Genomic DNA, 26,167 nt, shown 5'->3' on the forward strand with positions numbered 1-26,167 from the left:
CACAGAAAAAGAAAAAAACTAAAAAAAAAAAAAAGGGGATATCATTTGACGAACTCATGTTTTCATGCAAATCAAACCCCACACACAGAGAAAAGAGAGGATATATTTGTTTCTCCCCCCATAAAAGAGAAGGTAGATAAAATATATGGTGTAGAATCAAAATCAAGATTAGTGGTGGTGTAGGATGGATTATAGACACAGATTCAAGTAAAAGTCTTCAGTAGGCTGCCAAGCTCCCCTTGATGTGATACTTTTCTAATATGTCGCTGTATATTTATGTAAGCCACATGCGTTATAAGATACTCATATCTCTTTTAACTCGCATAATAATTTCAATCTGAAATTATTTAATAATTTTTAAATGTTTAATGATAAAATTAGTTACTAATGTTTACATGTTTTGTTAAAATTATCTTAATTGTATATTTAAGTATTTTTGGCTATCAATCTTTTTCTTTCAAACTATTTTTCTAACAAATTTGATGAAAGTATTATTAAAAAAATTAACGGGATGAATTATCTAAAAAAGTTTTCAAAATGGATGTATACATTTGTTTACTGAAAGGTTTCAAGAAAATAATTAATAAATTAAACCAAAATATTGAATTGAACTATTTATTTATTTTATTATTTTTCACATGTAATTATTTTATTGGGTTATCTAAGTAATAAATTATATCTCATTAATAATATTTCACATATGAAATTTCATATCATCCGTTAACCTTTTAATGGCACTTTTATCAAATTTGTTAAAAAAAAAAAGCAATTTGAAAAAAAAAAAAACAAAGATTGATGAACAATAAAGGCTAAAAATACAATGAGGAACATTTTGACAAAACATGTAAGCATTACACCATTTCTAAACTAAAAGGTAGAAGGATACATGGGTATTCATGTTGCATAAACTACGACGAGGGGAGTCATAAAACTGGGCATGTTTGAATACTGTTAGGATCGACCCGATTAAACAATGAGTAAAAAAATAGCGAAATAACTTGAGAAATCTAACACACAAATTTAACGTGGAATAATCCCTCCAAAGAGGATAAAAAACCACGGGCAAAGATAATTTTACTATAACAGCAAAAGAACGAAGAGTACAAAAGATGGAGATAAAAACTAAACCCCGAAAATCTAAAAACAAAGAACCCTCAAAACGTAAACACAAAATTCTCCAAATGTGTTATCAGTTCTAATCTCTAATGAGTGTATTTTCTAAGGTTGTAAAAGAATCTATTTATAGACTAAATTAGTAAGTCAAATAAACTATGCTAATAAATGCTAAATATATTATACTAATAAATACTAAATCTTTTAGAAAGAAAATATATCTTGTTTTTTAACACCCCCTTACCCGTGTCAGACGCCCGGACCGAGTACGAGGCGTTACTGAACTTTAACAAAATTAATTTTTTTATATTTTATTTTAAAGTCCCTTTTTGCATTTAAACATTTACATACTTGCATTAAAATTTATCAACACAACATTGAAATTCCATACACGTGGAATTTAATCCATATTAGTCCATATCGATGACTTATACAAAATAAACTATTATATAGTATATACAGAACAACTTATGACACATAACAAAATGACCAAGTCCTCTATACATGCCATAATTCCAAAATAATATTTTTGACTAAAATACCCAAAAGGAAGTTGATAGTGTGACTGGATCTCTGACAATCTTCGATTTCCGAGCTGACTTGGTAACACTATAAAACAAGGGAAAAGAGAAAGAGATAAGCATATATCTTAGTAAGTAAGTATGTAATTAACAAACAAATTTCTAGCATATTTCCATAGATAATATAATCATAATCACACATAAATTCATTCTTTATTCAAGTTCCAGCAAACTGTTTATTCGCGTCATAGTCACTAAATTATTTTCATCTGGAGCTACAGAACTCCAAATTAAGATCCATAAATTTTCCCTGAAACTAGACTCGTATATCTTCTTACCATAAAATTTTCAGAATTTTTGGTTTAGCCAATTAGTACAGTTTATTCTTTAAAGTTTCCCCTGTTTCACTGCTCGATAGCTCTGACCCCTCTTCACTAAAAATTAATTATCTCTTTGTACAGAATTCAAATGATGTTCCCATTTGTTTCTCTTAAAAATAGACTCACTGAGAAATTTAAGCATGTAAATTACAAACCATAATTATTTTTGTACAATTTTAGTGATTTTCCAAAATCAAAACAGGGGATTTCGAAATCATTCTGACCCTGTCTCACTAAAAGTTCAATACCTCAGAATATATAACTCTTTTGTCTATTCTTTTCTTTCAAACTAACGTCATTGTCACTGCCCAAATCTATTCTGTTTCAATTTCACTCATTCATATAACACTATAACAATTTATTCAACATTCAATACCAATTTAATTTGTAGGCACAGTACGAGACTTTGTCACTCCAGTTACTCCTTTTCAATTTATCACATTTCAATCACATATTCATATTTGTTTGCAATTACTCATATCCCGTTGAACATGTCGAAATAATAACGAATATTCGATGGTTTGCACATAGTACCACCCATGTGACCATTGTCATCCGATACATGTAGTAGCCTACACATAGTACTACACACGTGATCAAGCTTTATGGTTCACGTAGTAGCCTGCACATAATACTACAAATGTGACCATTATCTATCGATACACGTAGTAGCCTGCACTTAGTACTACACACGTGTTCATAGGTACTTTATTCAAGCGTTTCCTATTCCGACGGTCCAACAGGGATTCTCACTTTTCAATATTTTACAATTTATCCGAAATAAAATCATAATTTCCAATATTTCAGTCCAATACCATAACAAATTTAATAATTCGATTCGAGCTACTTCAATTTTTACTCGACAATCATATATCCACAATTCAAGCTAATTTTGTTCAATTCAACTATCAATACTAAATTTCTAATTGTTAAATAACTATTTCATATTCAAAAATTTCTAATTGTTAAATAACTATTTCATATTCAACCATTTCTCATATATTATAACAAAATATTAAAAATAATTATAAACGATGTATTATTTACATACAACTTACCTCGGTGCAAAATGTAGTGATTTTGCAATTTAATCTGAAATCTTTTCCTTTCCCCGGTTGAGATTGATTCCACGTTCTTCTTGATCTATAATATCAAATTTAGCTTGTTTAATATTCACATTAATCCAAAACAGCCCTCGACTCAATTTTTGGCAAAATTACAATTTTACCCCTAAACTTTTGCATATTTCCACTTTTGTCTCAAAGCTCGGAAATTAAACTTCATCCCTTATTCTTATGTTTTATAACATGCTGAACATTTTTCCCTTCTATGGTAACATCAAATTCCCACTCTAACACTTACTTCTGAACATTAGGTATTTTTACCGATTTTACTCGGTTTCACTTAAAATCGACTAACAAAAGTTGTTTAACATAATTTCAAACTTAATGTTCTACCATAAAACATCAAATAAACACATTTCACCAAAGGGTATTTTTCCAAATATGAACCCTAACATGAATTAATGGTAGAATAAGCTAAACCGAGCTACGAGGACTCCAAAAACGTAAAAAAAAAAATTAAAAACAAGGCTTGGATGCACTTACTATGAGGCTTGGAAGCTTGAAAACCCTAACTATGACTTCACCCTTGTAAAATTCGGCCTTAGCTTGAAGATGGACAACAATTGGCTTTTAATTTTGTTTTTAATTCATTTTAATAACTAAATAACCAAAATGCCCTTAATGAAAATCTTTGGAAACATGCTTAACCATGTCCATTTTTGTCTAGCAGCTTGACCAATGGTCTAATTACCATATAAGGACCTCCAATTTAAAATTTCATAACAATTGGACACCTCTAACATATAGAACTCAAATTTTGCACTTTTTACAATTTAGTCCTTTTGACTAAATTGAGTGCCCAAACGACAAAATTTTCGAACGAATTTTCACGAAATTCTTTCGTGAAATTGTAGACCATAAAAATATAATGATAATAAAATTTTTCCTCATCGAATTTGTGGTCCCGAAACCACTGTTCCGACTGGGCCCTAAATCGGCCTGTTACATGTTTAACTTGACTTGCAAGCAATCTCTTAGAATTTGGGTCACACAATTCTAACAATCTCCACCTTGACACGAATTCTTACAACGCCATCTTTGCCAAAGCCCTCCACGGGCCTATCTTGAACTATACAGGGAATTAACTGAGTTGAATCTGTGCTTAGAAGCTGGAAGACTTCTAGCCTTTGTCTTGTGCACTGCCAAATCAAAATGAACCCGGGTCTAATTTTCATGAACATAGTGTCCTAACTTTTCAAAACCTGCATCCAAAAGAGAATCTCTTCAACGAAACAGTCATACATTTTTCCCTCCTATGACCAAGTTGCCTCCACTCCAAACGAGTTGACTTCGACTCCGTAACAGACGAGGGACATCCTGTAACAGCCCGGTTTAGACCCTAGTCGAACAGTAGTTTTGGGACCACAAATTCGAGTCAAAAAAATATTTTAATATTATTTTCCGTGCTTATAGTATGTGAAGTGATATGTGTGAAATTTTTGTGATTTAATTTATCCGTTTATGTGCTTAATTTGTGAAAAGGGCTAAATCGCATAAAAAGTAAAAGTGGCATTCTCATTGTTAATGTGCTAATTTGTTATGATTTAATTTATGGGGAGTCCTTAAAAGGTTATTATGCCATTATAAGTTAGTGGACATTTATGTCCATGGCTCAAGTGACTTATATTATGATCTAATATAAGGTTAAAATAGTAAAAAGTAAAATAACGTATAATAAAATAAAACAAAACATGAAAGTGGACATGCATGTTCATATTTTTGGCCGAATGTGGAAGAAAGAAATAGCCATTGAAGCATTTTAGGTTTCGGCACATTCATAGCTTAATTAAGATATGTTTTGAGCTCGATTTTTAATAATTTTTACGTTTTTGAGATCGTTGCTTTGTATATTACTTAGCCCATGGTTTAATTTTTAGAATTGATGATGAATTTGAGAATTGTCATTGTTGATAGCTTGAGATTTTTGTTGTTTGATGATGGAAAATAAATCTTTGATGTTTGATTATCATGTTTAATTAAGTGATTTTTGATAAAAATCCAAATTAGGGATTTATTTGTGAAATTAGAAAATTTTGGGGCTTAAATGTGAAATAAATGAAATAAATGGGTTGCTATGGACCCTATGAAAATTCGGCTATGGCATGGTTTTGATGAATTTTGTGTATTTTGTGATTTTGTGAAATAGGGACTAAATTGTGAAAAATGTGAATTTTAGGGGATAAATTGAAAATTTCCCAAATTATGTGTTTGTGGTTTAAATTGAATGAAATGTGTTATTAAATAGCTAAATTTGAATTTATTTAGATCAAGAACAAAAGAAAACAGAATTAGAACGGAAAAAGTCGAAAGTGGTCGAGTAGTCGATTCCATCCGCTTGTCTTCATCTGAGGTAAGTTCATAGTAATTAATTGTTGTTAAATTCATATAGAAATGTATTTAATTGTGCCAAATTGAATTATAGTAATTATATATGTGTATTTTGAATTGATTTAAGTATGGGAGAAGTAATTATGAGCTTGAATCGATGGATTTACGATGTCCGAAAGCCCTGTACGAACCATAGGAATAATAGGGATATATATATGTCATGACATAAAATTCTGATATGAGTTATCGTGTAAGACCACGTCTGGGACGTTGGCATCGATTTGGGATTTACGCGTAAGACCTTGTCTGGGACAGTAGCATCGATGTTTGATTACATGTAAGACCACGTCTGAGACGTTGGCATTGTACGAGCTTTCCAAGCTATTCGAATATTGTAATATCCCAAAAATTACTACTGTAATACCTCAAAAATTACTACAGTAAGAAAGTAGGTATCCTTGATATAGTAAAATAAAGAAATAAAGTGACAAAAAGGAAATTTTTGAGTTATGGCATTGGGAAGTATATTATGATATATTAATTCAAGAAAGGATTAAATCACAAAAGTGAGAAAATTTTTGTTGATTAAGAGTAAATACTCAAAATTTGAGGGGGTAAAGTGCAAATATGAAAAAGTTGAAGGACCAATGGTGCAAATATTTTAAGGGTGGAATAATCTAAAAACTATGAAAAATGGATGAATTAGGACCAAATTGAAAATGTGAAAATTTTTGAGGACTAAATCGTAATTTTACCAAATTAAGTGATGACTCAAGGATGTAATTTTTAAATATTATGAAGGGAAAAATGATCAATTAGAAGAGAGAGAAATCTAGAAGGCAATGATTATGTTGAAAATATTTTAGATTAATTAAATAAATATTAGTTTATTAATATTTTAATTTAATTTTTAAATAATATTTTATTATTTTATTATTATTTTATTTATAATATATATAAGAAAAGGAAGATGAAGAATCACCATCCCACCATTTCTTCTCATGCACCAACGTGAGAAGAAGAGAGAAAGAAAGAAAGTTTTGCTTTCTTTACAAATTGGTCCTTCCGCCAAAAATTCACCATTTTCACCTAGAAATCAAAAGAATTTCCATATCCATCAAGAGAGAAAGATAACAAGGAGACTATGGAGAGCTATAATATCAAGTTAGATTCAAGAAAGAGAAGCTGGAGGAGAGAGAAAATCAAGTTAAAGTTTGAAACTAATAGGACAAGGTAAGAACATCAATATTTCAATATATTTTTAAGTTTGATATTATTGAAAAGTATAGAAATGATGTTATAGTAGAGTTTTCTTATATAAGGTTTTATGTTCTTGTTATATTAGTGAAGGAAATAAGTGAAAGAGATGAGAAATATTATAGAGAAAAGGAATAAGGGAGTTATAAACTTAGTAATCAACATTTTGCACTAAAACAGTTTTGAACAGCAGCAGTAGGTTAAATTTGAAAAATCACCATAAATTGTGGAGATCGAATTAGAGGATGAAAAAAATATAACATTAAATCTTATTGAGTCTAGTTTTCATAGAAGAAACGGTGTAAGTAATGGAATTTTAAATCATGAGATATAATAAATTTTGTGAGACAATGTCAGAATGAATTCAGGTTCCCCTGTTCTGATTTTGGAAAATCATCAAAAAATTTAGAAAAATAATTAGGGGCTTAAATTTATATTTTTAAATCCTTAATGAGTCTATTTTCAATAAAAACAAATGCTAACATCATCCGAATCCCGTACGAGGAGATAATTAATTTTTAGTGAAGAATGATTGAAACTGTCAGACAACAGAATAGGGATGACTTTAAAGAATAAACTGCACTTATTGGCTAAACCATAAATTCTGAAAATTTTATGGTAATAAGATATGTGAGTTTAGTTTCATATAAATTTAGCAGATCTTAATTCGGAGTTTCATATCTCAATATATAAATAATTTGGTGACTATGACTCAAGTGGGTAGCTTTGAATCAACATATAAATAAATAGTGAAATTATAAATAATGTTATATATAAGCATGTTATATACATTAAGGATGTGGAATGGAGAGGAGGAGGAGGAAAATATATAATTATTCAACTAGCATGAGTTTTCATTAAAATGGTTAATTTGCATGTTTTAGGATCAGGGACTAAATTGAATAAAAGTAAAATTTTAAGGGTTGAAACTGTTAGACAGCAGAATAGAGATGACTTTAAAGAATAAACTGCACTGATTGGCTAAACCATAAATTCTGAAAATTTTATTGTAAGAAGATACGTGAGTCTAGTTTTATATAAATTTAGCAGATCTTAATTCGGAGTTCCGTAGCTCAACATATAAATAATTTGGTGACTATGACTCAAGTGGATATCTTTGAATCAACATATAAATAAATAGTGAAATTACGATAATGTTATATATAAGCATGTTATATACATTAAGGATGTGGAATTGAGAGGAGTAGGAGGAGGAAAATATATAATTATTCAACTAGCATGAGTTTTCATTAAAATGGTTAAATTGCATGTTTTAGGATCGAGACTAAATTGAATAAAAGTAAAATTTTAAGGGTAAATTTGTAAAAATGTCAAAAAGTGATCAAATTGCATGAAATGAATTTTTTATTATTTAAATTAGTAAATTGAATGAAATATTAATTTAGATCAAGATTGGGTGGAAATTGAGGAAAATAAAAAATTACCAAAATGTCCCTGAATTTTGGTATTTATGCAATTTAGCCTAGTAAGTTTGTATGAACTATATTCTGTATAATTTTAATTAAAGTGAATGTTATTTGGTGATGAATATTATATAAATATGTGTTTTATTATTGGAATTGAATTCTTATTGGTAATATGTATAATTATTAAATGCATTGAAATGATTATCGGAAGCTCGATTGGATTGGAAGCTTGTCGGAGATATATCACACTGTCCATTGGTTCTATCAGTAATTTTGGATGATTTGATTCTGGTTATAATGGCATGAATAAGTTAAATTGGCCAACGTTAGCTCATTAATGTTTTGATTTTGATTGGTTATAAATATGAATGCTTGATGAAATGAAATGTTTGTAAATTAATTTGTAAACTCCGGTAATGCTCTATAACCTTATTCTAGTGATGGATACGGGTTAGGGGTGTTACGAATATCCTTATTGACTCCGAATGGTTTAACAGGCAATATTGAGAAATGAATGATTATGCAATAAATGTATTCGATTCAGGTACGTTCGGTTTGTTAATATAATTCGGAAATGAAAAGTGAGTATGATTTAAATGACTATATTGAATTACATGACAATGAATGATGCCTATGTAGTAAATGAATATATATATGTTTGAAATGGTTGGTATTTGGCCTATTTGAATTGAATTGTTAACAATCTCAAAATGATTAATTTTCTATGACTTACTAAGCTTTTTAAGCTTACTTTGTGTGTTTATTCGGTGTTTTATAGATTTTGGAAGCCAATTATGAGCTCGGGGATCGTCGAGGAAATCCATCACACTACCGAACACTATTTTGGTATTTTAAAAGCTTGAATTATAAACTCATGGCATGTATAGGCTAGCACTTGTTTTGGTTGTTTTGAAAGTGTATATAAATACATAAGCCATGCAAAAATGGCTTTATCTTTGTGCTTGAGCTTGGTTATGTTTGATTATAATTTAAGCTTATTGTGGTAGTATGTTTCATAACTTGCTTGACTGATAAATTTGGTTATATGTTTTGTTTGCATTTCATAAATGCCTTGTAATAGCTCATCGAATATGCTTGTTACATGGATAGAATTGCATTTTGGCTTAGTTACAATTCGGCTAAAAATGTGGTAAAATAAAGACTTTATTTGTTTGTATTGGATAATTTTGATTCGGTTTGGAAGTAAAAGAGTATGCATATATGTTATATTTGCATGGGTAAATCATTAGGCACGAATCAAATTAGAATAACAAAATTTTGGAGGTTAAATTCGATGATTCTAAGTAAGGTTATTTGTTTTGGTATTGTAAGTAAGGTTATTTGTTTTGGTATGTACATGAAAATGATACATGATTGAGGTTAATTATAGAAATGCAAAGACTATAAGGTTTACTCAATATATTCGCTAATAAAATTATAAAGCATAGTAAAGAGTTATTTTAGTATAATTGTTAAGAAATGGCTCAACTGATGTATAGTTGTTTGAAATAGGTATAGATTTAGTATGTAATGCACATGTAAGATCGACTAAAGTTAGTAAATTGATTATATATATTATGCGCATATGTCTTTGTTGTTAATGTTTGATTTGTGTATGAATTAAGCATACTTTTTCTTTTTATTTGGTTATTGCTAGCAATTTGAAGATAGAATAATTAGTAATGAGTGCATATGATCTTGTTTAAATGGTTTAATTTGATATGGTTATATGCATGTAAACTTCATGACAATAGAAGATACGTATAATTAGTTGTGAAATGAGGCTTGTCTAGGCGTGTTATATATATATTTGGATATCTAGTATGCCTGTGATATTGATTATTAAGTTTAATATATAATTATATTGAAGTGAAATGTTGAATATCTAGTTTATGAAATGTATGTTTTATAATATGCTCGAGGTATGTCGTAAAGTATAAGCTTGGAAGTAAATTTTAATATACAAACGATATGATCATAGTAGTATTAAACTTTGAAATTTTGAATAGATGAGTGCATTTTTTAGAGTGATTTATGAAGTATAAAAAAAATGCTTGTTTTGAGCTGTGTTTTGTTCGGTAATGGCTCGTAACCCTAATTTGGTGACGGATACGGGTTAGAGGTGTTATACGTCCAATTTCACCGGTCATTGTAGAACCTTCCAGAATATAAAGATTGTCAGTTCTTTTACCTTTTAACAAAATGAGAGCTCCACGAGATACTTTAATGTCGCTCGACTAGATGTTGATTCTGCATCCTTTCAATTCTAAAATACTCAAGGAGATGAGATTCTTTTGTAAATTAGGTACATACCTGACATATGAGAGTGCCCTAATCATCCCATCGTGTATCCTAATTTTAACAATACCAATACCAATTACATTACTAGATGAATCGTTTCCCACGAGCACAACTCCACCTTCAACCAAGTTGTATGTGGAGAACCATTCTCTATTGGGACACATGTGAAAAGAACATCCTGAATCTAGAATCCACTCGGACGTAAGCTTGGAGTTATCGCTTGTTGACACTAACAAGAAATCATCACCGCTTTCATTGGCCAAATTAGCACTAGCTACATCTTCCTCGTTACTCTCAGCAGCTGTTTTATTTCGCAGTTTATAACAATCTACTTTGACATGACCTAACTTTTTACAATAGCGACACATTTTGTCTCGTTTCTTTGATGCCACCAAAACGGAAGCTTGCCTATCTGCCTTGCTATCCAAAACCAAACTCATTGTCGAGTTTGTCTCTACTCAACAAATGACCCTTCACATCTTCGAACAAAAGTTTGTCTTTGCCATAAATCAAGGTCTCCCTAAAAGACTTGTATGAAGGGGGTAAAGAGTACAATAATAGCATAGTTTGATCTTCATCGTCAATATGAACCTCAACGTTCTTTAAATCATTTAAAAGAGTAATGAATTGACTGATGTGATCTCTAAGAAGCTCACATTTGTTTATGCGAAACGTAAATAGACGTTGTTTCAACACTAAATGGTTAGCCAGAGACTTAGTCGCATAAAGAGTTTCTAACTTTTTCCATAAGGCATATGAGCTATTCTCCATCAATACCTCCTGCAATACCGTATTCGCGAGGCACAACTAGATTGCAGACAATGCCTTTTCATCAAGCTCTCTCATTCTGTTTGATTTAGATTATCAAGCTTTTTCCTGGTAACAACCTTTTTCAATCCGTTTTGAACTAGAATTGACATCATCCGAACTTGGCACAGATTGAAATTTGTCTCACCATCGAACTTCTCAATTTCAAACCTTGTTGCTGCCATATCTGAACAGGATGATCTATGAGAATTGAACTAGCTCTGATACCACTTGTTAGGATCGACCCGATTAAGTAACAAGTAAAAAGATAGCAAAATAAATTGAGAAATTGAACACATAAATTTAATGTGGAAAAACCCCTCCAAAGAGGATAAAAAATCACGGCAAAGATAATTTTACTATAATGGCAAAAGAACGAAGAGCACAAAAGATGGAGATAAAAACTAAACCCCGAAAACCCAAAACAAAGAACCATTAAAACGTAAACACAAAATTCTTTAAATGTGTTATGAGTTCTAATCTCTAATGGGTGTATTTTCTAATGTTGTAAAAGAACCTATTTATAGGATAAATTAGTAAGTCAAATAAACTATGCTAATAAATACTAAATATATTATACTAATAAATACTAAATATTCTAGAAAGAAAATATATTTTGTTTAACTTGACTTGCAAGAAATCTCTTAGAATTTGGGTCACACAACTCTAACAAATACAAAATAATCCAATTTGCCTCATTATAATCATCCAAAAATAAATCAAAATGAAAGCTACTACCCTTCCTAACAAAGGCATCGAAACAATGATTTCGTTCTCGAAAGATATGGAGAATTTGGACTTGTTAAAAACCACTCAGCATAGTCTTCAATCAGTCACAATGGGATCATGCAACAAGTTGTCCATTCTTAAATTCTTAATGTAACTAAGCATCAACTTCAATAATAAGTTTTAATATAGTAAGTTGCTTGGCAATGGTGAGGCCAATGCGGAGCGCCTAAAGTTCTGCTACCTTATTTGTATTAGTGCTTAAGAATCGATGATAGCCTGAAACCCCATGGTCGTGCTTTTGTCGAATGATTGCTTCAGCACTAGCAGGTCCAGGATTTCCAATGGAAGACCTGTCAGGATTTAATTTATACCATCCTATGGCCCTTCGACCGTAATGAATGAGGGGTGAAAATGTTATTTAATGTTATAACATAGACTACAGTATTCAGTCGCAACAAAGAGGCTTTTTGAATGATGGAATCTTGACAAGAAGGGCAATTAAAGACTGAAAATCTAGTTAAAAGATTGACAATTATGGTTTTGGATAATAATCTAATCGGAGAATAGTGGCTAAATCTATAGTATAAGATTAATAATTGAATTTAATGAAACGAATTTAATTGATAATGTTTGAGTTTGACTAAAATTTTAAAATTGGAGAAGAAATGAACTAAAATTAATCAAATTAAAATATAAAAACTAAATCGATAACTTTACCAAAGTACATGTACTAATAGCAGAATTTAATATTTTTCCTTAGAGGGTAAAAAGTAGAGGTGCTTATGGGCTGAGTTGAGCCTAATCATGATATTTGTATACTTTATGTTTTTTCAAGTTCAGACCGACCCGAAACATGAGTCAAAATTTTACCTAAATCTACCCACATTACAAAAGACTAACCTAAGCTCATTTTAGGCCCGCCCATATTATTTTTTTAAAAATAGTTATTTTATTTTAATATTTAATAATGTTTATTCATTTTTTATTTATTAATTTTTTTATATAATTATCTTAACATTAATTTAATATTTACATTAGAATATATTATATATTTAATATAAATTTATATTTTTAACATATTCTAAATTACATAATATATTAAAATAACTAATATAAAATATTATAAATTTAAAAATAAGTAAGTCAGTCGGACGGGCTTGAACATTAAATTTTAAATTTAGACATAACATTTTTATCCAAATTCCTTCCGATATCAAGAGGGACCGGTAGCTCGACCATGAAGAGCTTTGTAAAAATTCCCACATTTGATAATGGGACCCATCAAACCATCCCACCATTTTTTTCCCGCCCAAAATTTGGGACATTATTGGGTTCTTCTTCTTTGGTATCTCAAACAAATTCTCTTTATTTCTCTGTAAATATGATGTTAACAGCACAAGATTAAGGCGCCAGTCTTTCACTCTCTATTGTGAAAAGAATAACAGGGATGGGAATACAAGGGCTTTTGCCTCTATTGAAATCGATTATGGTACCAATCCATATCAAGGAGCTTGAAGGCTGTAGCGTAGCTATTGACACCTATTCTTGGCTCCACAAAGGAGCCTTGTCTTGCAGCACTCAGCTCTGTAAAGGATTACCCACCTCCAGGTTCCTCTCTTACTTTCCAGCTTTCTTTTCTTTTTATCACCTATAACTGCACAGCCACTGACTATCAATTCATAGGTTGCTCGTTGGGGATTTTAAAGTTTTGGATGAAATGGGTTAATGGGTATTAGTTGAATGATGCTTTTTTTTTAATTAGGTTGCCTCAGGCAGGTGAAAAGTATGGAGATTGTATCAATCTGGGTAATTTGGGTGATGTGTTTTCCTTTTAGAATATTCAAAAGTATGCCTCTTTTCTTTTCTTTATTTAATTCTGATGTTGAAAAGGTTGGATTTGGGAGTGATATTTTGGTTTCTGATTTCAGTTTGCATTTCTTTAATTCAGGGAAGTTTAAAGTAAAACAGAAATGGGTTTTCTGCATTTTATCGTTTTGTAAAATATTTTGTGTTGTTCCAACAATCAATGGATATAATAAGTGAATTCAGTTTATTAATTGTAAAAAGAAGAAGCACAGCTTAGTTCACCTTGTTTGGTGACAAATGACCAAGGAACAGGCAGATGAAAGAACTGTTTTTTCTCTGATTATATCCGTTCTAATGTGTGTGCATTGTTCTCTGATACTCTAGGCACATTGAGTACTGTATGCATAGGGTAAATTTGCTGCGACATCATGGTGTTAAACCAGTTCTTGTCTTTGATGGAGGTCTTCTTCCAATGAAGATTGAGCAAGAGAACAAGCGTGCAAGGTATGTTTGATATCTTTCTTTCTTTTTTTTCTTTTTTTTTTTTTCTGAAATGCTAAACCTGATTTAGGTTATACCAAATATATGAACTAGTCTTGCTTTGGTATCCAGCTAGCAAATTGATAAGCTATTTAAGAAGTTATAGTCCTAATTATATGGCATTGTTCTTTTATGTCAGCTGCCTATCCACTTTAGGTGTCAACTATCAAGTTATGTATTTAACTTGCATTTTATATGCTTTAGTTTGTGTGTAGCTCTGCTTCACTTCTCAGGACCTGTTAAAGTTGTTCTTACGATCATTCTTGCTTTCATGGTCGAAACTTTGGGTCAGATTGATCCATGGTTGCATTTTAAGGTTGATAGTGAATTTTAGATAGGTATTGTTACTAGAAATAAGTTGTTCTTGTGAATAGTTCTTGCTTTCACACAGTCAAAATTTTCAGTGACATTGACCATGGTTGTATAATAAGCCTGAAATCAGAAGTTTAAATAGGTATTTCTTGAGACCTCTGTGAGATAAGTTATGTTCTTTCTTCATTCAAAGTGATTCGTATGAAAAAGTTATCTTCTCTGAGGTGCACTGTGATGTTCACAGTAAATGAATGCTTCCTATTCATGCAACTAAACTGCTAAAAGTGTCTAATTCAGAATGTACTACAAACTCAACCTGGCTCTTTTTGGAGCTTTATTGTGATTTCCCTCTCTAGTCTCTATTGTTTAGATGCTAGGGGGTATGATATACATTGACTCCATTATTGGTTCTTTTGAATTATTGATCTTTTAGTATGGTCTAAAGAAATGTTCCATGCCTCATAAATGCAGGGCAAGGAAGGAAAATCTTGCACGAGCAGTTGAACATGAGTCATGTGGGAATTCTGCTGCTGCTTATGAGTGCTACCAAAAAGCTGTTGACATTTCACCTTCAATTGCAAATGAACTAATCATGGTAAGTAACAAATTATGAAAGAGGTCCTGTTAGATTTTCTGGAAGGAATCAATCTTAAACAGTCCTTTATGTTATACTGTTGTTTCTTTGTCAACATGGTTGTCTGTGGAAGGTCTTGAAGCGGGAGAATGTTTGTTATGTTGTGGCACCTTATGAGGCAGATGCACAAATGACTTTCTTGGCCATTAGCAAACAGGTTGATGCAGTTATCACCGAGGATTCTGATCTTATACCCTTTGGCTGTCCTAGAGTGAGTTGCGTAGCTATTGGTTTTTTTTCAGCTTCATACTACAATTTCTCCAATGTTGACAAGGATTTATTTTATTTTATTTATTGTATTAATCTTTAAGATTTTGAAGTGATATGATTCTTTATCTAATGCAGGTTATCTTTAAAATGGATAAGTTTGGGCAAGGTGTTGAGTTCAAGTCTTCCATGCTACAGCAAAACAAGGAGCTAAGCTTTGCTGGATTCACTAAACAGATGCTGCTTGAGATGTGTATTCTAAGTGGTTGTGACTATTTGCAGTCACTGCCAGGAATGGGGCTCAGAAGGGCCCATGCACTAATGAAAAAATTCAAAAGTTATGACAAGGTGAGTACCATCATGAATGCTCTCAATACATTGAATATCTTTAACAAGAGAAAGTGATGGTAAAGTCTTCTAATATTTTCAAGCATTTCCTGCATATCTTCTCTTTGATTATACTAATTCTTCTTGTCTCTGTTAGGTGATTAAGCACCTGAGGTACAGCACTGTTTCAGTTCCTCCTTTGTATGAAGAATCATTCAAGAAAGCAATATTAACATTTCAGTGCCAACGAGTCTATGATCCGATCACAGAAGATATCGTGCATTTATCTGACATATCCGACAACATTGGTGATGATTTGGACTTTTTAGGCCCATATCCTTAAGAAACCATCCTGTCAGTTAAAACTTTTTTTATTACTCCTTTTATTTAGAAATGTTTGATAAACCTTAATTTGGAATACGCCGATACCCCAACAAATAGCTCAAGGCATAGCAAGAGGTGATCTTGATCCATTTACTCAAATGCCATTTCAGGTAATTGTTCTATCTACTTTCTGAATTCTATATTGTTTCTTTCATCATTTCCACTAATTAGAGTTTATTCCTGTATCCTTGTTCTTCTTTAACAGGCTGTCAGGGATGGTTCTCAGCTGGCACTTGATAGAAATTTACAGCTGAAAAGTTTTAAGCCCGAGAGTGAAAGAAAAAGGCTATATTTGCCTGTGCAAAAGAACCTCCTGACCAACTATTTCTGTATCCTTGATGTTACTTTCTCTTAGCTTTGATTTATATCATATTTACGGTAAAAATACATTATTGACTCTGAGTGAGCATTATTCAGTTATCATTAAGCAGTCTAGTTGTTTTACCACTAACGGAACGGGGACATCTTCCCATGGAAGAGATTTCTTCCTCTGGCAATCTCTTATGAAAATTAGACAGTTTATATTCTGTGTTACACGCTGCTTATATGACCTTCCTATGTGTCTATTCTTTCTGGCAAATTAGGCATTTTCCGGTGTCCTCTGTACTATGTATCTGATAACTTTTCATGTTCTAAGAGATCCTATTCAATTCTTCCAAAATATGGCACGGTCTATATAGACTTTCGGAAAATGCGGAGTTAAATTATTGTTATAAATGTATGAAAGTGTCCTAGCCAAATATTTATATAAACTCATTGTTAATAGTTATATCTAATTGCCCTTCTCACCATATATTTCATCGGGGTGATTCTTCTGTCTTTATTTGTATATTGTTTGTTCCTTAACAAATGAAGGCTTTGCATCTGTTGAAGCAAGAAGAAACTTCAAGGCCCCTCGAGTATCACCTAAGCATTCAAGTCCGGTTGCTAATTCTTCTATCAGTCCTGAGTCTGACAAAGACATTACTGTGGAAGATGGTTCTTGCCAAATTGATACCCTGTTGTCAGCCTCTCCTGAATTCAAGAATACTAACAGCATTGTGAGTGATGCAAGTGAGAGTTACATTTAGTTTACTTAATAGTTGTAAATTTTTTTATGCTTTATGCCTCAATTTCTGCAGGAAGAAAATGGTTTCATTACCAAGCTTCCTGAGTATTCAGAATCTCCAAATCCTGGTGAGCATACATGCCTGATAAATTTATAATTTTACCATGCGTTAATGCTTACTTTGTGCATTCATAGATATAGAAGCCAAGGTGGATACAATGAGAAGCCCTGACCATGTGTTGCCACTAGAATCTGACCGGCCAACGATCAGACCTCCTACAGCTTCAGACAAAGAGCATGATAATAATACTGTCCCAGATGCAGCTAAAAGCAAAACAATAACAGATAGCAGAAAGAGCATTGTAACAAGTCGTTACTTTCAGAAGAAGCAAGTCGACATAAATGATCAGGAAGATAAACAAGGAAAAAATTGTTGCAAGGGTGGTATTACCAATCAGTTTCCTGAGACTGGCAATCTTGATGGTTATGGGAATACCTATTTTAAGGGAATGGCTTCAAAAAGGAAGAACTCCTTTGAATATGTTGAAACAGTCAGTGTTTTCACTTTATTTTTTCGGGTTTCATAATTCATTCTACTTTTTCTTGTATTTCTTGATTAAGTTAATTTTCTTTTTCAGGAAAATGTGAATCCCAAGCAAATCTACACTAATGCATCCTGTGATGGTAACGGTAAGTATTAATCATAAAGGCTCTTAATGAACTATACATTTCAAATTTGGTTTGGTAGTTGATATAGAGGTTTCTTTTTTGGTCACGGTGAATCCGACTTATAAAACATCAATTTTCATTTCAAATCAATTAATCAACAGCCTTGCTGCTTATATTTTGTCGGAATTGATACTCATTTTTCTATTACTATTCTTTCTTTCCTCCCTTTCCCATCAAGCGTGTAATTTTAGTTCTAATTTTTGTATCATTTTCTCATTCTGTTTGCTTAGGAGCCTTATTTATTTATGCCAGTGTGCTAAAGTCGAAAATACAGATTTATATTGCTTGATTACATTGCTTGCTTTCACTGAATATAAATTTATATGGTTGTCATGGTCCAACTTTGGCACAAAGGTGAAGAGTTTTTACCTGTTTTTTTATTTCCATTTCTAGGTGATTGTGGTCCTAATCTCGAAACATTTGTGGAGACAAAAACTGGAGAGGCAAAATTTGGATCCAACATTTCACATTTAGGCCATTATTCTGACGTAGCAGAGAAATCCATGGAAAGATTTGTTTCAGTAATATCATCATTTAGATTTTCATCACCTGGTTCTCGTGCTAGTGGTCTTCGAGCCCCTTTGAAAGATGCTCGGAACACATGTAACAACAGGTAAACGGAGTTAAATCTTTTTCCTACAGAGAGTTACACTTTTAAAGGTTATATTCCTAGCATTCATAAGTTAAAACTTGGTTTTATCTATTGTTAGGTCATCTGCTGCTGTGGATTTTAGCCAGTTTGCTTATGTTCCAAAAACCAAGAAGGCCAAATTAGCTTCGCCTAGATTTTGAGTTTTGGTCATATTTTTAGCAGAAGTACCAAACTTTGCAATGGCTAAGCGGTCAAATCTTTGTTTTCCCAACAATAGTTAAAAGACCGTTCATCCGTAGAAATTGTAAGTGACATTCTTCACCTTCATGCCTGTTTACTTATAGCTCTTTCCCTTACAATGGCTTTCGTATTTAAAGATCAAGGGTTTCACCCTTTCAGGGTACTCATGATTTTGGACTGCCGAGGACTTTAAACGAATTACAGCCAGCAGATTATCGAGTTTTCAAGATAAAAAGATGTTAATTTGTACCATTCCCCCCCCCCCTCCCCCACCCCGCCATTTTCATTTATATAGAGCTACTGACTGAAGAAATTGCCAACAACATTGGTTTTGTAATTGTTATTTTTCATTAAAACTGCATTCTTGGCAAATATGATAACAGTACATTTTTCATATGTTGGTGACTAGTGCAAAGGGGCTGTAGAGCCAGACGTGAACTTCCAGTTTTGGTGGTTCTGTTCTATTCAATCGGTGGCTATTTGGTAGCGTGTTATAATTGAGAACATGTTAATAGGTTGTTATGAAGTAGGCAGGGTAGCTGTTGCACCACGATAATGACATTCACTGGGAAAACTTCGGCACTTTGCCCATAGAATATTAACCAGCAATTCAAGCTAGCAGCCTCTTAGATCTACATTGTATTACGTATTGCAGAAAATTAAGAGTTGGCAGTGGGAAGTTCGAATTAAACATGCTTACCTAGAAGCAAACTCGATGGCAGGTTTCATTGCGACGAGTGTGGTTCTGGGTATAAAGTATTTTGAGACTCCTAGAGGCATATATGGACTATTCTAATAAGCGACACCATGGGGATTACTAAGAGAAGATCTTGTGTTCTGAAATTTGATAGCGAAGTTTGTAGCTCCCTTCTTTAAGAGAAAAAACATTGTAGGTAAAGTGATTGATTCCTAATTTCCTACTTTTCATTATCCATAAATTTGACTTAAATGATTTGATTTAAATGTAAAATATTATCTAAATTAAAAATATCTTATCTCGAAATGATTTGAATTTAAAATTATCTATACAAGTAACTTGAAATCATTTTAATTGTAGGCTAAAAAAACTTAATTAACAAATTATTATAATTGAACCCAAATTGCCCTTAACCGAAATGGTTCAATTTTTTTATTTTGAATTGATCCAATACCAGTCCAACCCCTAATTAAAATTTCTAATTATTTGTAATATGGTAAAATATGCTATAAGTCTTTATACTCTTTGTAAATTTGGAATTTAGTTTGTGTACTTTTATTTTTAGGAATTTAGTCGCTCTACTTTTTAAATTTCAAAATTCAAATCTAATTATTAATATTGTTAAAATTATTAACAATTGAATCTAAATTTTAAAATTTGAAAGTAAAACTAAATTTTAGAAATTAAAATACACAGGCTAAATTTCAAAATTATAAATAATACAAAAAACCTATAACATATTTTAACCTTTGAAATAATTTGTATCCATTTAAGTCATCCTCATCACAAATTTGAATAACCATGATAATAGTAGATCCTACTAAATTAAAGGCAATTGAAGCATCCGATGATACTCTCAAATTTGCATCAACCCCAATTACATTTTGACATCCTTAAAAAAATAATTAATAAGTAATTATAAACAGTTAAACTGAAATCCAATTTTAAATTTCATCCATACCCACCATTATAACAATTTAAAAAAAAAAAAAAAGACAGTTCAAAAGTATTTTGCATGCATGTCTAGGTACGCAAATTGTTTCCCTCAAGAATTAGAAACCTTAGCTGATCACTCACTTATTACCTTTACAAATCATCAGAAAAAGGCCAAATATTAAAAAGTTTTCGATTGAGATTCATTCTTGTTATAAATTAGTGATTACTAGCTTGAATTCTAGGTATGATCCGGGTCACCTACGCGCAACCCGAATAAGTCCAACGAACCAAGAGAAGACCGCCGTCTCAGTTCGCATATACTCAAGGAGCTCGTAGAAGGGAGATCGCAGGGTGAAACACGTGTCCAGCATGCCTGAAGTTCGCTTAGAATGTCGGTTCTAGGAATAGTGGGGATCAAGTTATAAACAACGAAATCATGTCGTGAATAGTAATAATATGTATAAATACCCGAATATTCCCATTAATAATATAAAGATAAAATTACTCAAAAATTCTAAAATTTAATAATTTTAAGATTCAAATCCTGGTATTAAATAACCCATTTTGGCAAACCAAAGGGATAAGGATGGTAGCATCATCAAAGTCCATCTAAAAACTCCATTTTCCACCGTTGTTATGTTTTTAGTCGATGAAGGAAATGGACGCAATTATAATGGTACAAAAGAAAAAGTCCTAATCAAAACCTTCACGTTAAAGTATATTTAAGAAAAAACAAAAAAAACAAGCAAAGGGTTCCTCATAGTGCAATCCAATAATATTGAGTAACCCAAATAACAAGAAATGCTTTGCAACACGTATCTCTCTCTCTCTAAACATTTCCTCTTTCTCTTTTATCTTTTTAACTTAACTCAGCTGATGACCATACAAAATCATTAAGGGTATCTCTTTTTTCATTCTTCTTTTGGAGTATATGATAGCTATGTTTTCCTGAAAACTACTTCTTGGAATATAATTACATGTAGGTCTTAATTAGCTGCTTACATATCGAAGGTTTATCCTTGTGGAATTGAAAAAGCATCTTGTGGTAGCTAAGCTTTTGTAGAGTTCTTTTGTTTTCTGGAAACTGGAAGTTGTTTGAATATGGGGTTTGTCCCTTTTTCTTTACACTTTTTCTTCAAGATAGGTCAAATGGGAATCCATAAAAATGCTATATTTGTCCCTTTTCTTTTTCCTTTTCTAAAACTAGAATATTCTAAAGGCGAACCCAAAAGAAATTGATTATAAAACCCATCCCTTTATTTTACAAAAATCGAGAGCTTAGTCTATACTTTAATATGTTACAACTTTATGAAAATCGAGAAGCTAACTCTGCTCTTAAAAAACACGTAAGTTTAGATGATTAATTTTCTTGATTTTGTATATATAAGTTGATGGAATTATTAATTCTTAGATTAATGATTTAATGGTAAAGTTTAAAATGTTACCTAATTGAATTAATTCCTTAATTTTTATAATTCATAAAGTAGACCAAAATTTTAAAAATTTAAGTTAATAAAATAATAAAATTATACTTTCACCCAAAATAAAAATAAAAAACGTTTTAAATGTTTGGTAGTTTATGAGAGGGATCATGGTTTTTAATAAATGGTTAATTTTTTAAATATTATATAAAATCTAAAATATATATATATTAGGGACGAAATCAAAAATATTTTAGGGACCAAAATTAAATTGTAATTTTTATGATGGTAAAAATATAATTTCATCATTTTAATAGCCTATATCTTTATAATTTTTAAATGATTAAATCAAAATTTTATATTTTAAGTGGGTAAAATACAATTTTACCTTTACTAATTTTAAATTTAAAATTTCTTTAAGGGTTTAAATAAAAAAATCATTTTAAAGAGGGTAGAGCCCTTGCCAGCCCTCCTAATTTTGCCCATGATATATGTATACTTCTAAAAGAATATTTGTTAAAATTTTGGTTTATTTTATTTATTTCAAATTAAATTAGTATCATAAATTTAAATTTAATCAAGTTTATATATTAAATAACAAAATATAAATAATACACATCGAATAATTATGTTTAAAATTAAGTATTACAAAATACAACTCGAAATTGAATTATAAGCCAAAATCAGTTTAATATAAAAGATAAATACTGTTTTATTTTTCAATGAATGCTGGTTTGCATACTTTAATTTTGTTTGCCTGACATCACTTTTTATTGGATCAGATTTTGAATAAATTAGATTTTTATTACTTTATAATCAATATGATTTAAATAGATTTATGTCTAAGTTATCCAAAAGTCAAATTGAGAAAACGTAATTAAATTATAATTTTCTTAAGTAATTGCAAAAGGAATAGTTTAGAAAACCCTTTTCAACAATTATACCAATAACTTTTTTATGAAATACCCACAAACTCAGTTCTCACCTACTTGATTTCTCAAATTAGATTAAATATTTAACTTTCTTTGCAAAGTGCAAAATAATCCATTTTGCATCCTAACAACCACGCATTTTTAGCTCAACTATTTAAAACTCTTCACTCAATTGGTATCTGTTACGCTAAAACGTATTGTCTTTCTATTTATAGATAGAAAAATAGTTATGAGTAGTCCTATGAGAAAAGGATAATGCACTCAGTATAATAATATTCATACCAATCGAGCTAAATACTCAATCAACTAATATTTTCAATTCCTAACGTGTTTTTTATAAGAAAGTAAAATCGACACCAAAAGAGAATCAATGATTTATAATTATATATATTGAGATAAATAATTAAGGTTTCATTTTATTAAAATATAATAAAACACAAATCAAGGGTTTGATGGACTCGCACGTGGCTTCGTTGGATTTCGTCCCAATCCAATTAATTTTTATATCAAACACATAAGGTAATAAATTAATTATTTTTTTATCCACAAATCGTGAGCACGTGGTTCTCATCCAGATTTTCAACCAAAAAGCAAAAATAAAAAATAAAAATAAAATGCTGTTGCAATATCTAACTTAATAATGATGTTTTGGTAAATCCTATAATATTAAACACCATATGATTAGAACACAATTATATTTATTTTGTATTTTTAATTGTTTTCATTTATTAATCATATATTTTAAATCAAATTATGATATGATAAAATGTAATTTTTTGATAAAAACAAAACTTAAAAGGTTAAATTACACTTACAAAATCAAAAGCACTACTAGCTTTATTATTTTCAAGAGTTTTTAATAGATTTGTAGGAGCATGTCCAAATCAATAGATACCATTTTGACAATCTGATCTACGACTAGATTGGCCTTCCTTAGAATATGTCTAACCACCCAATGCTCGATATTTCATAGCCGTTGTTGAATCTGCCTAACCAATCCTGAGTTCGAATTAGCATGAACTATTTCAAGACTATCAATTTGAATAAAAATCCTATTAAAATCTCGGTCTTGTAAAAATGTCAAACCATCCAAAATACCCCACAATTCAGTGTCAAAAACTGAACACATCTCAAAAAGTGATCAAAACTCAAAAATCCAAGATTAATTAATACTTCAAAAAAGCCTCTAATCTAGGATTTTTATCCATTAAAATATTTTTTTATCATTTCATATTTTTCAAAAGTTTTAAATTAATTAATAAAAAGGGTTCATAATATGCAATTAATTTAGAAGTAATTAGACAAGATTAACATGTGCATGAACAGTAATTAAAAAAGAAGAGCATGGAATTAGGTAAATGAATATGATATTAATTAACATGTAATTATAGGGTTCATATAATTTATATAAAGAAAAAGGAACAAATTTATGCTTTTCTTGATATTTTCATGCCTTTTTTTTTATAACGAATAACCCCCATTTTGTGGTGTATGTGCATGAATGTGGGAAAAAGTAGTACTGAATTTCATATCTCATATCATCAAAACCCTAGGAAAATTGAACCTTTAACAGAAAATTTCAGCTTTACAGCAAAAATGTAAGCCCATCTTTCATCTTTATTCCTTATGAATGCAATAAATTTGTCCATCTAGATATAAACTGTCAAACTCTATATGAAGTCCCTATACTATGCATTTTTACGGATTTAATCCTTCTATTATAAGTTAATAATTTATAGTCTCTTTACTTTGCAAAAGATGTATTTTCGGTTTCAAGGTCAAATTTTCGGTTGGATCTATCAAACAACTTGAGGTGATTTTTAAACATGTGTTAAATTATATATATATATATACCTTAACATTTTGTATAATGTATAATGTTTGAGAAAATGTACGGTATTTGTCAAACTAAGGGATGGAGTTAGAAATTTTTCTAGGCGGAATAAATTACATATTTTATGAGAGTTAAAATGTAATTTCACTATTTTATTAGCTTATAACTTTATAAATTTTCAAAGGGTTAGATTAATTTTACCATATACTAACTTATAATTTTATAAAATTTAATAGTATAGTTTTACAAAGCAAGTCACGCCAAATTATTTGAATAAATTTATAAAAAAAAATCGATTTCATGATTGGAAATACATATTTTGAAAGGTAAAAGAAAAACCTACATTTATTAAACATACAATTTTCCTAAATATATAAAGCTTGATTGATCCCAAAATATATGTGAACTTTGCTTTTGTTTCATTTACTTTGATAGGAGATCCTAAGAGATCTCCGAAAGGAGTTTGTTTGACTATGGTTAATGTGCCTAATTCTCAAATAAACAGCAATGGTACACTTAGAAGTTGTCAACAAAACTAAACTAATACTTATCTTTTGTGGAGTACTTAATAAGAATTGTAATCACATGTCCAAATTATTGAGCCTAAGACCCTATCCTGCCACAAATATTAATCAATTAGAAGTTGTGAATTCTATAATATTTTAAGTTTTAATCTGTCGATTGGTATGAATATTATTGTCAATGCAGGAGGATATGGGTTCAAGCATGCTGAAGTGCATTATCCTCCTATTTATGAGTTGGGGAAAAGATGTGGGTAGTTTTAGGTATTGTATAAAAAAGAGCATATATTATCAGAACCTATAATGATATTGTTAAAAAAAATCTAAAATTTAATGAAAATTGAGAAATTAGTCTAATGGGATAAAATTGTTAGACATTTTCATTAAATTATTAATATGAGAATCAACATTTCATAATTATTTATTTATGAAACAGGGGACTAATGTAAAATTATTTATAAAATAGAAACGTAAAATTCATAATTATACCCAAAAGAAAAACAAGCGGTACATTTGTCAAAAATAGTAAGCTGCTTTGTAATGAGAAAGATAAAAACTGTGAAAATATTGAAAGAAACTAACAGTTTTTTTTTTTTCTTTCCTTTTATTATTATTATTATTTTCACATTAATCCAATGAACCCAAATTATCATCTCTGCTTTAAGTTTTTCTTTTTCTCTCTCTCAATAATTAAAAGGAAAAGAAGAGAAAAAAACAGCTGTTCCTGTTGGGATTGTGTCCCATCTCAAGACAAAACAGTGCAATCGTTGTTGGTCTAATTCTATATTCAGTCCCTGTACTCTTTAAACATTTGAAATTTAGTCCTTTGATTTTAAAATTAAGTTTGAATATTAAATCCATTAACTATATTCAATGAAACTTAAAGTGGAGATTAAATTTCGAAGTCCAAAGAATACAAGGACTGGAAGTGGAATTAAACCACTGTTTTTCTTTTCTGTAAAAGAGCGGTGCAGCCACTGGAATTTTGCAGAATTTAATCATTGCACGAAAACTAGAAAA

General features: G+C 30.6%; 1 protein-coding gene across 3 annotated transcripts; it reads left to right on the forward strand.

Annotated features, from left to right (window-relative positions):
* Positions 1–13,318: 13,318 nt before the first annotated feature.
* On the forward strand, positions 13,319–19,275 carry LOC105778304 (exonuclease 1). 3 transcript variants are annotated; one of them, XM_052621725.1, is made up of 15 exons: positions 13,319–13,595; positions 14,178–14,297; positions 15,117–15,240; positions 15,353–15,490; positions 15,625–15,834; positions 15,971–16,145; positions 16,234–16,307; positions 16,403–16,526; positions 17,053–17,237; positions 17,319–17,373; positions 17,447–17,796; positions 17,884–17,935; positions 18,368–18,587; positions 18,685–18,870; positions 18,966–19,275. In XM_052621725.1, the coding sequence occupies exons 1-14, from the start codon at positions 13,435–13,437 to the stop codon at positions 18,764–18,766; spliced, it is 2,070 nt and encodes a 689-aa protein (XP_052477685.1). In that variant the 5' UTR covers positions 13,319–13,434; the 3' UTR covers positions 18,767–18,870; positions 18,966–19,275. The 3 variants fall into 3 exon arrangements, with proteins under 3 accessions (XP_052477685.1, XP_052477686.1, XP_052477684.1); XM_052621724.1 differs by having other exon boundaries at positions 13,323–13,595; positions 17,441–17,796; XM_052621726.1 differs by lacking the exon at positions 14,178–14,297 and having other exon boundaries at positions 13,322–13,595; positions 17,441–17,796.
* Positions 19,276–26,167: the final 6,892 nt, after the last annotated feature.

This window comes from Gossypium raimondii, chromosome 10, assembly GCF_025698545.1.
Source record: "Gossypium raimondii isolate GPD5lz chromosome 10, ASM2569854v1, whole genome shotgun sequence".
Lineage (NCBI taxonomy): Eukaryota > Viridiplantae > Streptophyta > Magnoliopsida > Malvales > Malvaceae > Gossypium > Gossypium raimondii.